The sequence below is a fragment of the Oncorhynchus nerka genome, linkage group LG4 (assembly GCF_034236695.1).
Source record: "Oncorhynchus nerka isolate Pitt River linkage group LG4, Oner_Uvic_2.0, whole genome shotgun sequence".
NCBI lineage: Eukaryota > Metazoa > Chordata > Actinopteri > Salmoniformes > Salmonidae > Oncorhynchus > Oncorhynchus nerka.
Genome location: NC_088399.1, coordinates 39907390 through 39925843, shown reverse-complemented (window position 1 = coordinate 39925843; position 18454 = coordinate 39907390). Strand labels below are relative to the sequence as shown.

General features: G+C 45.3%; 2 protein-coding genes across 3 annotated transcripts; one reads left to right on the top strand and one right to left on the bottom strand.

Annotated features, from left to right (window-relative positions):
* The first annotated feature begins 2734 nt into the window (after nt 1–2734).
* Nucleotides 2735–12420, top strand: cimip2b (ciliary microtubule inner protein 2B). Of its 2 annotated transcripts, XM_029653335.2 has the most exons (7): nt 2735–3105; nt 3773–3996; nt 4094–4248; nt 4674–4806; nt 6103–6315; nt 6477–6576; nt 10342–12420. In XM_029653335.2, the coding sequence occupies exons 1-6, from the start codon at nt 3041–3043 to the stop codon at nt 6569–6571; spliced, it is 885 nt and encodes a 294-aa protein (XP_029509195.1). In that variant the 5' UTR covers nt 2735–3040; the 3' UTR covers nt 6572–6576; nt 10342–12420. The 2 variants fall into 2 exon arrangements, with proteins under 2 accessions (XP_029509195.1, XP_029509188.1); XM_029653328.2 differs by lacking the exon at nt 10342–12420 and having other exon boundaries at nt 6477–6686.
* Nucleotides 7120–17369, bottom strand: LOC115123948 (AP-4 complex accessory subunit RUSC2). The gene is given in 10 exon segments (XM_029653315.2): nt 7120–8691; nt 8776–9490; nt 9587–9633; nt 9742–9847; nt 9987–10161; nt 10331–10407; nt 14105–15106; nt 15216–15516; nt 15684–16899; nt 16901–17369. Coding segments are annotated over 10 exon segments (3816 nt in total). The 5' UTR covers nt 16966–17369; the 3' UTR covers nt 7120–8579.
* Between the last annotated feature and the right edge of the window lie 1085 nt (nt 17370–18454).

Below are 18454 nucleotides of genomic sequence, written 5' to 3'. Positions count from 1 at the left end.
TTCTGGACAATAATACCTTACATAACAGAGAGGTTTGTCATGTATGTGAGTGGGTAGGTGTGATGTGATGTGAGACAAGACATAGATTGATAAGACAATCTAGGTAAAGCATCTGTAATAACTCGCGTCAGGGAAGCCTAGTGGTTAAAGAGTTGGACTAGTAACCGGAAGGTTGCAAGTTCAAACCCCCGAGCTGACAAGGTATAAATCTGTTGTTCTGCCCCTGAACAGGCAGTTAACCCACTGTTCCTAGGCCATCATTGAAAATAAGAATTTGTTCTTAACTGACTTGCCTAGTTAAATAAAGGTAAAAACAAAACAAAAAAAACTCCAACACAATGTGATATCTGAGATTCAGAACTTGGAATGTGTAAAAGGAGCCTTCCTGTCTGGTTATTCTGATAAGGATCTTACATTCCAGTTCCCTCGTGAATAGTGACGGTATGTCTCATCAGGTCACAGACACAAAGAAGATCAAGATGTCCACACAATTTTGTCGGTTGTCACTTCGTCATGAAGTTTGTATGTGGCCTAAAACTCCAAAGGCTGTGACCTATCTGAGCCACTTACTTACACAAGCATAGCCTATACATAGGCTGCCACTCGCTTATAAAAATAAGAATTTGTTCTTAACTGACTTGCCTGGTTAAATAAAGGTAAAATAAATAAAAATATATTCTATTTGGATTTACAAATAACTCATTTGTTTTGAGTGTACAGGCAGAATCGGCACCTGTAAACACTGATGTGAAATGCAATTGTCACTCAGGAATATGATATTAGAATATATGTAAGTATTATTATGTTTTTTTTTTACACATGCCGTATGATGATAATAATAATAATAAATATAGCTGCGAGCAGCAATGAACGGGGTTCACATGATGATAGAAAGGACACAAGATCAGCTGGATAACAAAGGAAGCACTTTATCATGCAGGAACTATGCTGCCACTGTGGAAGTGGTTTAAATGGACACATTTTTAAATTTTACCTTTATTTAACTAGGCAAGTCAGTTAAGAACAAATTCTAATTTTCAATGACAGCCTAGGAACAGTGGGTTAACTGCCTGTTCAGGGGCAGAACGACAGATTTGTACCTTGTCAGCTCGGGGATTTGAACTTGCAACCTTCCGGTTACTAGTCCAACGCTCTAACCACTAAGCTACCCTGCCGCCCTATAAAAAAAACTAGGGTAAGACATGTGCCATGGGCCTACATTCCACATTTGGTCCTATGGTTCATGAGAAGATTTTTGAAGTCTTGTTTTGCATATTTTAGCATATTACTGTATGTGCTAATATGCATCCTTTTTTATTTTGTTTTACTTAACCTTTATTTAACTAGGCAAGTCAGTTAAAGAAATAAAATATTATTTACAATGGCGGCCGACCTCGGCCAAACCCTAACCCGGACGATACTGGGCCAATTGTGCGCCGGTCTACGGGACTCCCAATCACATCCCGGTTGTGATACAGCCTGGAATCGAACCAGCGTCTGTAGTGATGCCTCTAGCGCTGAGATGTAGTGCTAACGCCACTCGGGACCCCATCTACTGGTATAGTGTGGCCAGCTTTGAATACATCAACGTTATTTTCTCAAACTCTTTAGGGACTATTGTGAGGAGTCCAAATACCACATTTGGAGTGAATCTGACTTTAAGTCCATGAGAAGATTTTTTTGGAGTTGCATAGTATTTTTTGTTGTTATATTAATAGTTTCCTTACTTTTTAAGATATCAACGCTAAAGTTAATAGTTCATCATGGTAATGTCTTTGCTGACCCTTTCAAGTTGATAAGCGCTGTATATAATACATCTATTATTAGGGGTACAAAGGATTTAAATGGACATGTCAAATCTGGTTTCCTGATTTATCTATAACTCAACCCTCTCTTAACCAGTCCCTTAGCTTTCTCAAACTAAGTTAAGATATGCACCATGGGCCAGCATACCACATGTGGTGTTGTTATTGCTTATGAAAATATTTTTTTTAAAGGTTTTCCAAACTTTCCAAGGTGGAGGAAAATCTATCCTGACAGACCTTAAGGGTCCTTGAGGCAAATTTGTTCAGGATGAGGAAAGACACCTACATACAAAGTTTCAAGTCTCAAAGTTTCAAAAATACAAAGTTTCAAGTTTCAAGTTCACTTCTAGTTTCTGTGTGCCAAATTAGTAAAAAGTTAATAATCTATGTTTGAAATATTTTACCATATCAAGGGGAAAAAAAGTATACAAGAACAACAACAGGTTTCAGAGCTTTACTGTGAACACCTACTAAATACTATAGATGTATTTTATATAGTGCTTTCATAAGAATCTCAAAGTAGCTGGCAGGGAGCTGAAAGTTCATGGGAGACGATCTTCCCCAGTGGGATGATGATGTAGTTCAGAAGAGTAGTAGCTTGAGTGGCCCAAGAAATATCCCAGCCAATGCAGCAATGCTGCTTTAATTCACCAGGTGTCGCTATTTCATGCCACAAACTGTATATCCTTTCAGATAAGTAATTTTCTGTCAAAATGAACAATTAATCAATTCATTTATTTATAATTTTTTCCCATAGGAAAATACAAGGTCTGATAATAAAAAGTGGGGGAAACATGTGAGATGGCTAAAACATTGTGTAAAAACAACTTTGGCTATAGAATAAAATGTAAATGTGAAATGTAAATATTTGGTAGGCTAGTGTTCATTCAAATGACACTACACCTATTTGACCATAAGGTGCATGGGAATGTGTGATGGCGGTGCTTATTTACCACCGCGGACTGAAGGAACAAGTTGTAGCCTACAGTACAGCACCCAACCACAACAAGCTTTAGAATGTTGGGGGCAAAAGGCGCACAGGTGAACGTCTTACCTCACAAAGCCAACAATGACGGAATAATGGATTCTTGACCTGGTCTAGTCGAAGAAATATCTCTGCGCGTTGTCCACATCCTCTCCACCTGACAACCACACACAAACACAGAACTGCAAAGTTGGCTGCTGTCCGGCGTCCATCTCAAGTTCCGTGTTCAGTGGTACAGTGTGCGGTCAACATGGATGAATTCCCCCCCAAATTCAGCAAGGTGCTGGTGACACCTGATCCGCAGTACATACCGGGGTAGGTTATTCACATTGAAACTACCTCTTTGCTTTTGAATTTTATCAAATTAATTAATTAAATATACACTCTAATTAGATGCGTGTTATTATATTGACATGTTATTTGTATTACGTGCATGGTGTGCTATTTATATTTAAATTCTAAACCTTTTTAATGATGCATTATTGTATTCGTGCATCATTCCATTGATTTTATGCTTGCGCATACCTTTACATTTTATTTGATTATATTGTGCCTTTTTATGTCGTTACACATAGCATACATTCGGCCTACTATATGTCTAAGGAATTAACACAAACAACTGAACAAACCTACACAAAATGTCCATGAGCAAGAGCAAGTCCAGTGCTCGAGGCCAAAAGTATTTTGTGATGACGATCACCCATGGTAACCGTTCCCAGGAAGGTTGATATCTGAGGCTAAACTCGCTGACATTAAGGAACACAACACAGCTTAAACTAAATACCATGAGATCCATACAGTCACCTTTCACCTCAATAAAGCCTTACTTTGATATAAGCATTGTACATTTTAAAAAAGGGTTTCAAATATTTACACTAGGCCTACTGTCAACATAACAGAGAATAAATCCAAAAAGGCCTGTTTGAAATCTAATCACAATCCTCACCACAACCACCACCTCTCTCTCTCTCTCTGTCCTCAGGTATGCAGGTTACTGCCCCCAGCTGAAGTACCACCTGGGGAAGACCTACGGCCAGCTGACTGCCAAGCTGCTGTCCTCTCCGGAGGTTTCACGCTCGCGTCGCCTGGTCCTCCACACGGGCCGCTTCCCCTCCACAGAGACAGACACGGGCCCGCGGGACGAGAACTGGAGGAGCCACCATGGAGAACGCAGGAATCTAGAGAGGATGATACCGGGCTACACTGGTAAACACACTGTTACTCAGTTTTCATACATTAAGCAGAACATCTCTTCCATCTGTAAAGTATGCTTTGCATTGTTTTGACATGGTGTCTTTTCCAGGCTTTGTCCCCAAAAGCCAGAACTACTTCTCCCGTACCTACGCAGAGACGTGTCGCGAGGCACTATCTGAGTTTGACCGAGACCAGCAGAGGAGGGTTCGTCTGGCACCAGCAAACATACCGCTTGTCAGCAACACCACCAATTCCGAGTTTAAAGTAATCAGCTCTAATCTCTCTCCTATTCACACACACACACACACACACACACACACGTTTAATAATCCATGCTGAGATCCTGTGGCATTTATCACTCTCTGTCTCAGTCTAAATGAGGCCGGCTGCATGACCTGAAGAGCTCTCCAATCATAGATTCAAACCAATTAAGTATTTGAGATTGACAGCCATTGTCTCTTGTTGTGTAGGAGCTGACAGGAAAGCTCAACAACACAAGCAATTACTGTTAGCCACTTAGGTTGATGGAATGATAACTTTACATTGATACCATGCGAGAAAATCTTCTCCTCTTATAATCAAAGGTCTATAGTCTGGGATAGGGCCGTTGGTAAGAGCCGGAAGCTTGAATACCTTCGCTGTCTCAACCATAGTGTCTGTATGTCTGCCATTCTGTCTACCCCCTTCAGCCTCGGAGACTGAGCCCCCCTCTGACGGCCATCTCCAAAGATCCAGACCCCTACGAGGCCCTGGACCCCTGGAAGCCCAAAGTGTCTCCTTACTTCATGGAGGACAGCAGTCCACACAAGTACTTCATCTCAGGTAGGTACAGTATGCTACAGGTACCATTTAAAAAAAACTCATACACAACATGGCCAAAAGTATGTTGACACCCCTTCAAATGAGTGGATTCAGCTGTTTCAGCCACACCCGTTGCTGACAGGAGTATAAAATCAAGCAGACAGCCATGCAATTTCCATAGACAAACAGTGGCAGTAGGACTTGGCACCGTCATAGGATGACACCCTTCTAAGTCAGTACGTCAAACTTCTGCCCTGCTAGAGGTGTCCCGGTCAACTGTAAGTGCTGTTATTGTAAAGTGGAGACGTCTAGGAGCAACAACAGCTCAGCCGCGAAGTGGTAGGCCACACAAGCTCACAGATAGGGGACCGCCGAGTGCTGAAGCTCGTAGTGCATAAAAATCTGTCCTCGGTTGCAACACTCGCTACTGAGTTCCAAACTGCCTCTGAAACCAACGTCAGCACAATAACTGTTCGTCGGGAGCGTCAAGAAATGGATTTCCATGGCTGAGCAGCCGCACACAAGCCTAAGATCACTATACGTAATGACAAGTGTCAGCTGGAGTGGTGTAAAGCTCGCAACCATTGGACTCTGGAGCAGTGGAAACGCATTCTCTGGAGTGATGAATCACGCTTCACCATCTGGCAGTCCGAATGACGAATCTGAGTTTGGCGGATTCCAGGAGAACGCCAATGCATAGTGCCAACTGTCAAGTTTGGTGGAGGAGGAATAATGGTCTGGGGCTGTTTTTCATGGTTCGGGCTAGGCCTTTTAGTTCCAGTGAAGGGACATTCCAGTGAAGGGACATCATAATGCTACATTCTATACAAATCTGTGCTTACAACATTGTGGCAAGAGTTTGGTGAAGGCTCTTTCCTGTTTCAGCATGACAATGCCCCTGTGCACGAAGCAAGGTCCATACAGAAATAGTTTTTTGAGATTATGTGGAATAACTTGACTAGCCTGCACAGAGCCCTGACCTCAACCCCATTGAACACCTTTGGGATGAATTGGAACGCCGACTGCGAGCCAGGCCTCTTCTCCTGACATCAGTGTCCGACCTCACTAATGCTCTTGTGGCTGAATGGAAGCCCCCCGCAGCAATGTTCCAACATCTAGTGGAAAGCCTTCCCAGAAGAGAGGAGGCTGTTATAGCAGCAAAGGGGGGACCAACTCCATATTAATGCTCATGATTTTGGAATGAGATGTTTGACGAGCAGGTGTCCACATACTTTTGCGTGTATGAGTGTATGCAACACAATCAACTGTATATGAGTCTCTGTATTGACTAGATCTTCCATTGAGGCATGTATTTAGGTTTCACAGGGTACGTGCCCAAATCTCGCTTCCTGATTGGCACGGGCTACCCCATCACCACCAACAAGGCCCTGGTCCAGTTTGGAAAAGAAATGAGGAGTGACCCCACCTCCCTGCGCCTCCCTGGGGAGGAATCAGGAGTTCTACCCCCCATCCCCACAGTCTACCCATCCCACCGGGGCCTGCTGCCCTCCTACACCGGCCATGTTCCAGGTGGACCTAAACTTATTCAAAACACTATAGTACCAAGCCTCACACACACAGTTCTGAAATCTCCATATTTTGTTTTAAAATGGATCATATGATCACATGGTAGATCATGTGATACTGTAACATTATTGCTTAACTATAATATTATTTTGATCTGCCCACAGGACACAAGTTCAGGTACGGCCAGACCTTTGGGCAGCTTACCCACAACGCCCTGGGGCTAAGCGGCACTCAGAAGATAGAGGCCAGAGCTCAGTAACGGAGGTACAATCCACAAGACAATCACATGATAAATGACTAGGGTAGAGAACACATCATGGAGTTGTTTTGAGTGATGAATCCAAGGACTTTGAAATAAATGCATATGTCTGTGGAACAGCAACACCTTGGTCTGTGGACTCTGTACATCCCAGAGTGAATCGTAATAATGATTTATGACCAGAACATGTACACACTGTGAATATGGGCAGTGGAACACTGTTTCTCCTGTATTTAGCGATATACACTACAGTTCAAAAGTTTGGGGTCACTTTTGAAAGAAAATCACATTAAATTGATCAGAAATACAGTATAGACATTGTTAATGTTGTAAATGACTATTGTAACTGGAAACGGCAGATTTTTCTATGGAATATCAGCAATCCTTATCAGCAATCATCACTCCTGTGTTCCAATGGCACGTTGTGTTAGCTAATGTGCTTTTCTTTAAAAAAAAAATAGGAAATTTCTACGTGACCCCAAACTTTTGAACGATAGTGTATATTTTTAAAATCTGCTGTACAAGTGGATGTGAAACATAAGTCACAAGAGAAATCAATACCTTTTTATTCAGAATGGTTGATTTTCACTGGGAACTTACACTCAGAGAGGGTGCATTCTGTGTAACCTTTATTCAACTAGGCAAGTCAGTTAAGAACAAATTCTTATTTACAATGACGGGGGAACAGTGGGTTAACTGCCTTGTTCAGGGGCAGAATGACAGATTTTTACCTTGTCAGCTCGGGGATTCAAACCAGGAACCTTTCAATTACTGGCCCAACGCTCTAACCACTAGGCTACCTGCTACCCCAGCGTAGACCATTCTTCTAAGGTTTTAGGGGAAGGACAGTTAGGTTGGGGAGGAAATATGATAAACTCACTTTCACATTTATTGCAAAGGCTATAATAGCCAAGTCATTCCTGTCACGTAAATCCAGACTTTGCCTTTCTCTTTAGCTTAGTAGTACTGGCCTATCAAAATGGTGTACACCTGAAACACAACACGATAGCTTTATATTGTGCAAACAACACACTCCATTTGGAACCTAACAGTTCCACAAATCTAGACTTTTCTTCCCTAAATATTTACAAAACTCATTAAAAAAAACAGTATAATAAGATATTGTTGTAGGTAGTACAGTACAACCACACACAGTAGTAGGCCTAAATTAGCACCTAATGACTCCTTGAACGTTTGTTTTAAACCATGCTAGAGTCAGACCTCATGTTTGTCTAGTTGAATGTGAAGGCAACCCCCTTTTGGAAGATAAGCCACTGCACAAGGCTGCTGGCTGGCATAATATGTGGCACTAGTAAACATGGCTAGTAAAGATTGCCTTTCTGCATTTTTTGTTGTCATTCCATTCGCACATAGGATAGTCACACGGGGTAGGGGTTGGAAAGTAGAGGATCAGATTGACAGTATTAGGAGAATAGGATGCTACTGTATGGTATGCATGCAGCTCCATGACATACTAATTGGTTTCTTCTGCAGAGTAGAGTCTGGGATGTTGTGCAAGGCTTTCAGATCAAGGCAAGACCCTAACATGGGAGGAGCCTCTCTGACCACACAGTTTGATTGACAGGTTCACAGGGAGAATATATTGCATAAATCCCAATTCATGACAGATGAAAAGAAGCACTTGTAAATCTAATAATACATGGGGGGGGGGGGGAGTTGTTATTGCCTAATAATAACATAGCAAAAAGTATCACCCATGCGCCAATAGTTGTATCAACTGGTCTACTGTGCTTTTCTGACCAGTGTGAGTGTGTTCTAGCTGAGGTGTCTGTGTGTAACACTGTGCACTATAACACTGACTCAGGATCATGCGGTTGACATTTTTGGTGGTGTATCTTTTCTTCTCCTCCCTATCCATTTACATTACATTTAAGTCATTTAGCAGACGCTCTTATCCAGAGCGACTTACAAATTGGTGCATTCACCTTATGACATCCCTCTCTACTCATCAGAGGGTTGGGTGAGTGTGGTCATAGGGGCACAATGTCTATGTCTGGTGTTTCTGGTCAGGCTGTGGAGCTGGGAGTTTCCCTGACCACACTGTATGAGCCAATAGGCCCAGCTGAGACCTGTCCAACTGCAGCCACTGTGAAGGTCTCCTTTAAGACAAGAGAAATGCAGTTATTAAGGAGGAATTGTAATAACACCATAGGAACAGTTAGCCAGAGTTCAGTAATTCTGACCTTTTCTGGGCCTGTGTCCCATTGAGATTTTGAGGTGCCCTCTGTGTCCTGGTGGGGGGATTCCCTCCTGATCCAAACAGCTTGGCCCAGCGTAGCCCACCCTGGGAGAGGCTCTCATCCTGGGGGTCTGCCGGCATCCTGGGGGTCTCCGGGCCAGTTCCCTCCCTCCTGCCCTCCTGTGAACTCTCACCTTCTCTCCGCCCCTCCATCCCCTGCTGAGGCTCAGTGTGGATGACATCCATGTAAATCTGTCCATATTCCACCCCCCCCTCTGTGTGGGCAGGCCGTCTCTGCCACCACCCTGGACTGGTGACTGACCACAGACTTCTGCTAGACTTGCCTAAATGCCTCACCCACTTCTCATGACCCATGACCTTTGACCCCTGGGTGGACCCTTGAAGATGCTGTACCAGCTGGTGTGGGTCACCTGGTGGCCTGCTGTTATCTCTGGGACCATCCATAGAACCATATGCCCCCTGTCTGTCTCCTCTCAGTAGGGGCCAACTGGTCATGAGAAAGGTGGAGCATGGTGGAGCTTGTTCCTCGGAGCAGAGCTGTCTGTTTTGCAGCAGGCGGGGCTCCAGCAGCAGGTTGAGGTCAAAGGGTAACATGGAAAGAGGCTGCAGCAGGAGAAGGAGCTCCTGGAACAGAGGCTGACACTGCCCCTGCGACATGGCGAGGAAACCCCATGGATGGTAGTGATCTGTCACCATGTCTGGGGAGAGGAGAGTTGGGAAGAGTATGAGAGAGGTATGTTCCAAGAACCTTATGTTTTCTAATTTGGAGAAATTAAAAAAATCTAAACGCATACCTTTTTGGTTGTAGAGGTGATTTAGCCAGAATTCCAAGGCTCTCAAGCTAAAAGAGAGAATATAAGTCCTTCATTTTACAATCATAACATTTAATAAATCACCATTAGAACACAATTTGATACACTAAAAAAGAGTGAGGCTTGAAGGGACTCACTTGAGCAGGCCCATGATGAAGGCTCGTAGTCTCATACAGTGGCTGGTCAGCAGGGAGCACTGCCTCACCTTGGACAACAGGCTGTGTAGCACCTGGGTGGTAGGGCCTTAGATAGGAACAGAGACCATTGAACTACAACCCCCATTAGCAAATGCAGCACTGTAGTCATACACTCATCAGCATCAAACCTACCACAACCACCCACATCATCATCATTACCATCATCACCACCATGTGTCTCTGACCTGTCTGAGTGGAGGCCTCCACCACATTCCAGGCATGGTTGCGTCGATGACCGATGATCAGGTCAAGTTTGTGGTCCCTAATGCCATCCAGCAGAATGTTCTGGATGGTGGGACACAAATGCTCCAGGACTATACCACCAATGGTGGGACTCCTCGAGCTGTTCCCTAGCCGGATCTGGAGAGAAGTGGGACATTATCATATGATCATGATCAATAATTACACTTTAATTAAAAATAACATACATTTATGGGAGTTGATTCATCCTATTCAGGGTTACTGTCAGTTTTTGTGAATTGGTTATTCTAGTTCCCTTCAGATTGCTTTTAGCTCTGCTGCACTCTACCTTTTCCACAGGATCTCGACTGGTGCCAAAATGAGCCATGATCAAATCCACTGCCAAGCTCACAGATTTCAGCAGACCTGGAGAAACATGGAAAGAAGCAATCAGGAGTTAGCTCATTTAATATTCTGTGCCATGCAGGGGGGTTATCAAAATGCCTGAGGGACTGACATAAAACACATTTGATTCATTAACCAGAAACATCAGACACTGAATAAAAAGGGTGTATATACAGAACCACATGGGAACATCCATGATTCATCTCCCTTCCATCTTGCTCTGGCTCTCTCTAAAATGTCAGGGTGCATTGTTAATGCGTATTGAATCTGCCTTACAATGCTCTCCCCTGCCAAACAGACAGTACATCACTGTTCACGCTTTGCTTTCACAAGACAATGTGCATACAAGCACGGCATTGACATTTACATTGTTTGGTTCTAATCATGTGTGTCTGTATTGTGACACTAAAATAACATACATCTGTGAATCATATATCCAGCGTATCAACAACACTGCACCCACTGCAACAAACATAAACTGGAGCTTGCACACTCACATACACACACACACACACACTAAATGTCTCAGCCAATCCAATGCAGGGAGAGAAAAATAGGTCATGTTTTAAAGAAACCCCCTTCAGGGTATTGAAGGCACTGCTGCAGAAAGCTCTGCTGCAGAAAGCTCTGCTGCTGTTCTCTTTAGAACCCAGCAGCAGCACAGAGTAACAGACAGTGTAGGATTCCAGTTTCCCATAATGACTGTTCAGTAATAATCTAATGACTCTCCATCTTGACATAACACTAGATTACTGACACTGTCTACCCACCACACACATCCTCTGATTTATACATTGACATCACACACAGTCAACATCACATCACACAATCCACATGATATGCTCTCGGCTCAAAACACCCTTAACCCCATTAACTTAACTCCGTTTTGTTCTACGACCCCCACAAGTTTCTTGGGACTTGTCTGAAGTCGGTACAGCCGACCCGCCAACTTCTGCCCGTACAGTTTTGGCTACACACTAACTATGAGAGCTTTGTGTAAAGTTGAGAAGTACTGTATATATGGAGACTGTTTAGTAACAGGGTTCAAAACAGTGGTGGATAAAGTATCAAAATGTCATTCTGTAGTAAAAGTAAAGATACCTTATAGAAAGATAGAAAGTTACTCAAGTATTTGGTTCCAAATATACTTAAGTATCAAAAGTAAATGTAATTGCTAAATACTTAAGTATCAAAAGTAAAGGTAGAAGTATAAATCATTTCAAATTCTGCAAAGCAGACTGCACCATTTTCTTGTTTTTAAAAGGTACAAATAGCCAGGTGCACACTTCACCACTCAGACATAATTGACAAAAGATGCATTTGTGTTGAGTGAGTCCGCCAGATCAGAGGCAGAAGGGATGACCATGTGTTGTCTTGATGAGTGCGTGAATTACACAATTTTCCTGTCCTGCTAAGCATTCAAAATGTAATGAGTACTTTTGGGTGTCAGGTAAAATGTATGGAGTAAAAAATACATTATTTTCTTTAGGAATGTAGTGAAGTAAAAATAAAAGTTGTCAAAAATATAAATAGTAAAGTACAGATACCCCCAAAAATATTTAAGTAGTACTTTACACCACTGGTTAAAAATATATATATTTGTTCCCTGATCTTTCTTATGTCTCTGAGATATAGGATAGAGACTTCCTTTAGATTTGTTTTTTGGACTATCTGTTGTTCTATGTAGTGAATATGTTATTCAATACGTTTGTATGGGCTAATAGTAAGGCCAAATAAAAAAAATCATAATTTTTGTTTTACATATACAGTACCAGTCAAATGTTTGATTACCAGCACGTGTACTCCGAGCATGCGCTGACCAACTGGCAAGTGTCTTCACTGACATTTTCAACCTGTCCCTGGCCGAGTCTGTAATACCAACATGTTTCAAGCAGACCACCATAGTCCCTGTGCCCATGAACACTAAGGTAACCTGCCTAAATGACTACTAACCCGTAGCACTCACGTCTCTAGCCATGAAGTGGCTCTCATCAACACCATCATCCCAGAAACCCTAGACCCACTCCCATTTGCACACCGCCCCAACAGATCCACAGATGATGCAATCTCTATTGCACTACACACTGCCCTTTGTCACCTGGACAAAAGGAACATCTACATGAGAATGCTGTTCATTGACTACAGCTCTGCGTTCAACACCATAGTGCCCTCAAAGCTCATCACTAAGCTAAGGATCCTGGGACTAAACGTCTACCTCTGCAACTGGATCCTAGACTTCCTGATGGGCCGTTCCCAGGTGGTAAGGGTAGGCAACAACACATCTGCCACGCTGATCCTCAACACGGGGGCCCCTCAGGGGTGCGTGCTTAGTACCCTCCTGTACTCCCGGTTCACCCATGACTGCATGGCCAAGCACGACTCCAACACCATCATTAAGTTTGCCGACGACACAACAGTGGTATGCCTGATCACCGACAACGATGAGACAGCCTATAGGGAGGAGGTCAGAGACCTGGAAGTGTGGTGCCAGGACAACAACCTCTCCCTCAACGTGATCAAGACAAAGGAGATGATTGTGGACTTCTCATCGATGGGGCTGTAGTGGAGCAGGTTGAGAGCTTCAAGTTCCTTGGTGTCCACATTACCAACAAACTAGCATGGTCCAAACACAACAAGACAGTCGTTAAGAGGGCACAGCAATGCCTATTCTCCCTCAGGAAACTGAAAAGATTTGGCATGGGTCCTCAGATCCTCAAAAAGTAAGTTCTACAGAGGGCCTCCGGGTGGCGCAGTGGTTAAAGGCGCTGTACTGCAGCGCCAGCTGTGCCACCAGAGACTCTGGGTTCGCGCCCAGGCTCTGTCGCAACAGGCCGCGACCGGGAGGTCCGTGGGGCGACGCACAATTGGCCCAGCGCTGTCCGGGTTAGGGAGGGCTTGGCTGGTAGGGATATCCTTGTCTCATCACGCACCAGCGACTCCTGTGGCGGGCCGGGCGTAGTGCACAATAACCAAGGTTGCCAGGTGCACGGTGTTTCCTCCGACACATTGGTGCGGCTGGCTTCCGGGTTAGATGCGCGCTGTGTTAAGAACCAGCGGCTTGGTTGGGTTGTGTATCGGAGGACGCATGACTTTCAACCCTTGTCTCTCCCGAGCCCGTATGGGAGTTGTAGCGATGAGACAAGATAGTAGCTACTAAAACAATTGTATACCATGAAATTGGGGAGAAAAAGGGGTAAAATTCAAAAAAAAAAAAAAAAAAAAAGTTCTACAGCTGCATCCTGACTGCTTGTTTCACTGCCTGGTATGGCAACTGCTCGACCTACAACCACAAGGAGCTACAGAGGGTATTGTGTACGGCCCAGTACATCACTGGTGTCAAGCTTCCTGCCATCCAGGACCTCTATACCAGGCGGTGTCAAGAAGGCTGTTTATTATCTATGCATAGTCACTACTGTACGTACATGTACATATTACCCCGACTAATCTGCACATTGACTCGGTACCGATACCCCCTGTATATAGCCTTTATTGTTATTTTATTGTTGTTCTTTTATTTTTTAATTTGATTTAGTAAATATTTTTCTTAAAACTGCATTGTTGGTTATATGCTTATAAGTAAGCATTTCACTGTTTCACCTGTTTTATTCGGCGCATTTGACAAATATAATTTGATTTGACTTGATATGAACTGCTCTGAGACCAGGTTGATCCATGCTCTATCACCTATACACAGATCAGGCCCCTCCCTCTTCCTCACCTCTCCTCTGCAGGTGGCTGATGGACAGAGACTCGTAGGAGGCTTCAGGTGACAGGCAGAACTCCACAGGTGGCCTACTGTCACTCAGGCTGAAGGAGTCACAGTGCTGTTGTTGATGCTGCTTTACACTGGGCCCTGCAGACACCAGGGGATGCAGAAGGGGGCTCAGAGAGGACAGAGGGGCCACTGACGAGAAAGCAGCTGTCAGGCTACGATGAGAGGCTGCAGACCCAGTCACAGGGACTGAGGATAGTGGGATTGTCTTGTGGGGCAGTAAGGGTGGGTCTGGAGAGAAGGACACCAGCAGGTCTGGATGATGGATGTGACTGACAGAGGGTGACATGGTTGCTACATGGGAGATGGGGCAGTGAGGGCTGTGGGTCAGGAGGACTGGGTTGAGGCTCTTCTGCTCTGGGGACAGGCGAATGAGATCTTGGCAGATCTGAGCCATGCCTTGGCTCCGTTTGATTGAATCTTTACAATGAGACTGGTTTGGGCTACTGTGGGCCTGAACTGGGCTGGGGTAGATTTGGTCTAGGTCTTCATAGAGCTGGTCCTGGCATGAATAAGCCTGGGTTAGTTTGGTGCTTGTTTGTGCTTGTTTTGGACTGGTCGAAGTGAGACCAAGGTTAGTGTGGGGCCTGTATGGACTGGAGTGTGTCCAGTTGAGTCTGGACTGGAAGCGTTCTGGACTGGGGGTGCAGGTGGAGCAGGTATCAGAGCTGGAGGGGCCTTCCAGGAGGATGGCTCCATAGCTGCCTAGCGGTGAGGGATGCAGGTGGGTCAGGAGTCTGTTGCCTTTGCCTATGCACTTGGACCCTGGCTGGGAGCTGAAGCTGGGCTTGGTGTTCTTGTGGCTGATGTACTGGTCCAGCAGGGAGCCCAGGGGCTGGCTCTGAGGTTTACCTGCTGGGGGAAGCAGGACGAAGGGCTGGATGGGCAGGGAGGTGGGCCTCTGAGCCTTACTGTAGCGAACCACAGGAGTGGCCCATGAACATGCCCCTGACAGGGAGAGAGGGAGAGGGGATGAAAAGTTTTAAAGATAAGGAAAAAACAAGGGTAGATCAGCTGAATCGTAATTACTCATGTACCAACTGGCTTGTTTTCTTACCCTCCTCCTCCGTCTCATGGTTCGGTGACACAGAAGGGTGGTTGGACACAGTGATACTGCCTTGGTTGGGACTCAGGAGTAGGGGGGAGTGGCTGCTACTCTGGCCCAGGGAAACTGCCTCTTGAATGGGACACAGATCCTGGGAGGTGTGGGAGTGGCTGGAGCTCTGGCAGCTGTCTGTATGTCTCTTACAGTAGGCAATTTCAGCAAAGGAGGTGACATGCTGGGAGTCCCAGCTCAAACAGCGAGGATGGTGCAATGGGGTAGCTCTCCTCCCTTCTTTGTCTAAGCCTTCTTCCTGCTGGCCATGGAGAAACAGATAAAACTTTGATTAGTTGACAGGAAAGTCAACTGCTATGAAAGTCATTCTGCTCATCATACATCTTACAAATTAGTCAAAACCTGAAGAAGAAATTCAAAAGTTGTGCATTTTTTAAAACAAACTGTAAGTCATTGTGGTATGCCAACCTGTTTCTCCTCCTGGCTCTGCTCTCCCCGGGCCTTACTGAAGAGGAAGTAGTGGCCCTCTGAGGTGACGCTGGTGGTGCTGGACCAGGCTGGGCTGGGCGAGGCTGATTGGGATGACAGGTCACAGGTCACCAGCTTGTAGTACTTCTGGGTAGTCCCTGTGGGCAGCAGCCTGGCCTGGCTCTGGAGACAGGAAGTTAGGTCAGAGACCTCCAGAGAGGACAGGAGGCCGTGGGCATCGGGAAGGTAGACATTACAGTTGGAGTCCAGCGCCTGTGGTGACCAGCAGGGGACAGAAGGCACCCCGTCAAGAGGAAAGGAGGTTGTTCTGCCCTCCTGACTGGGGCCAGCAGCTTGAGGACCCTGGGGCTCCTGGGGGAAAGGTTGCAGGTTTAGGACGACAGTGCCTTCTGCTGGCTGGGATGACTGCATTGCAGGAATGCCGAGGTCGTTTGGGGTGGCAGGGTTGTTACTCTTGTTGTAGATCGCACTAAAGTTGACGAGAACCCCATCTGAGCTGTTGCAGGAGGAGTCTGTGACGTACTCTAGAAGACCATCAGAGAAAGACTCAGGGAAACATTTTGTTTGGCCATAGCTGAAGCAGTAGCTCTCATCACCACATTTTAGCATATTATCTTCAACATCCTCCAGTCTCTCCTGCTCCCCACAGTCCTTCAACACAGTTTTACCCCTGTTGTCATGGTTCTGACTGGCTGATTGGCTAGAAGGTTTGGAGGTCTGCCTCCCAGCATTACTCAGGGCCCAGTTAGAGTTTCCATGCAACTGCAGCACAAAAGAGGAGTCCTCATGGTATCTGTGCAGGTTATCTCCATCACTATCTTCATCCTCCTCATCTTCATCCACCCCTTCATTAGGGAGAAAGGAGTTGTGTAGCCGTAAAGTACCTCCAACTACAGGGTGTTGTTTATGTCTTTGAGAGATTGTCATCTGTGACGCCTCCTCTGATGATGATCCAGAGTCACACTTCCCACTGCTGTCACTGCCCCCCTCCCCGTCCCCCTCGCCCCAGTCCTCGTTGAGGCTCCAGTAGCTGGAGGAGATATGTCTAAGGCGGTTGTGGAAGGGCTCTCTGTGGAGGTTGCCTTGCTCGGGAAGGGAGGCAGCGCGGGTCAGACCCACGGAGCTGGAGCACAGTCGACCAGGCCGCTTGGAGGAGCCGCTGCACAGAGCCGCCTGCACAGGAAGCTGCCAGGGGGAGCTGCACCAGGGGGAAGTGACACGCGATCAGGGTGTCCCCTGATAGGCTGGCTGTCCTGTTCATTATCTCAGCTCAGCAGTTGATGTTATTACTGAAAGAGTCTCCATGCTCTGAAGGAAACATCTGAAACAGGAGGAAAGGAGAGCATTAAATGGGTTATGATGATACTAGAACAGATAAGCAGCCCAATGGTACTATGAAGCCTCATGCTAATTCTGGAGTCTATAGTCAGACTCAGAAAACGAATGCCTCCTCTGCCCCAAGCCATCAGCATGGCTAGCGCCAGAGCTGCATGATTCACTCAGTCAGCCGTGGCGTGCTCCCTTCCTTCCCACCTAGCAAAAGTCACCCATAGCTACTCATAGTGGTGACCCGTCATTCAGGCCAGATGGGGCGGGGCCCCACATTTTTAGGCCAATTATTTTGGGGGGAGTTTGCCTGTTTTTCATGTTATTTTGCCATTAATATGTGTCACACATCAGTTTGAAAACAATGTAAAAAATATTTTTTATAGTGAGTTAATAAAGCCTCCATACAAACATGGTCTCTTTTTTGCTTTCTTGAGTAAAGCAGGTCCAAAATACAGGTGTTTCAGCCTAGATCCGTGCTCTCTATGGTGGTGGTGGTGATGGGGCAGCTCAGTGTTCTGTCACTCTCTCGCTCGAAAATGCAAGCCCCTTTGGTGCTGCCCTAGAGGTACATTAGAATTGTATTTATTTAACTAGGCAAATCAGTTAAGAACTCATTATTATTTACAATGATGGCCTACCAGAAGGCAAAAGGCCTCCTGCGGGAACGGGGGCTGGGATTAAATATAAAATATAGGACAAAACATATCACGACAAGAGAGACACCATAACACTACATAAAGAGAAACCTAATACAACAACATAGCATGGCAGCAACACATGAAAACACAGCATGGTAGCAACACAACATGACCACAACTTGGTAGCAGCACAAAACATGGTACAAACATTATTGGGCACAGACAACAGCACAAAGGGCAAGAAGGTAGAGACAACAATACATCACGTGAAGCAGCCACAACTGTCAGTAAGAGTGTCCATGATTGAGTCTTTGAATGAAGAGATAAAACGGTCCAGTATGAGTGTTTTTTTCGCAGCTCGTTCCAGTCACTAGCTGCAGCAAACTGAAAAGAGGAGCAACCCAGGATGTGTGTGCTTTGGGGACCTTTAACAGAATATGACTGGCAGAACGGGTGTTGTATGTGGAGGATGGGGGCTACAGTAGGTATCTCAAATAGGGGGAGTGAGCCCTAAGAGGGTTTTATAAATAAGCATCAACCAGTAGGTCTTTGCAACGTGTAGACAGAGATGACCAGTTTACAGAGTATAGAATGCAGCGATGTGTCCTATAAGGAGCATTGGTGGCAAATCTGATGGCCGAATGATAAAGAACATCTAGCCGCTCGAAAGCACCCTTACCTGCCGATCTATAAATTACATCTCCCTAATCTAGCATGGGTAGGATGGTCATCTGAATCAGGGTTAATTTTGCAGCTGGGGTGAAAGATGAGCGATTACAATAG

Bases quoted from the DNA above. Each gene is read 5' to 3' on its own strand.
- cimip2b (XM_029653335.2), top strand. From the start codon at position 3,041: ATGGATGAATTCCCCCCCAAATTCAGCAAGGTGCTGGTGACACCTGAT. The intron at 3,106-3,772 runs GTAGGTTATTCA...CTCTGTCCTCAG, and splicing joins GATCCGCAGTACATACCGGG to GTATGCAGGTTACTGCCCCC. The intron at 4,807-6,102 runs GTAGGTACAGTA...GCATGTATTTAG, and splicing joins ACACAAGTACTTCATCTCAG to GTTTCACAGGGTACGTGCCC.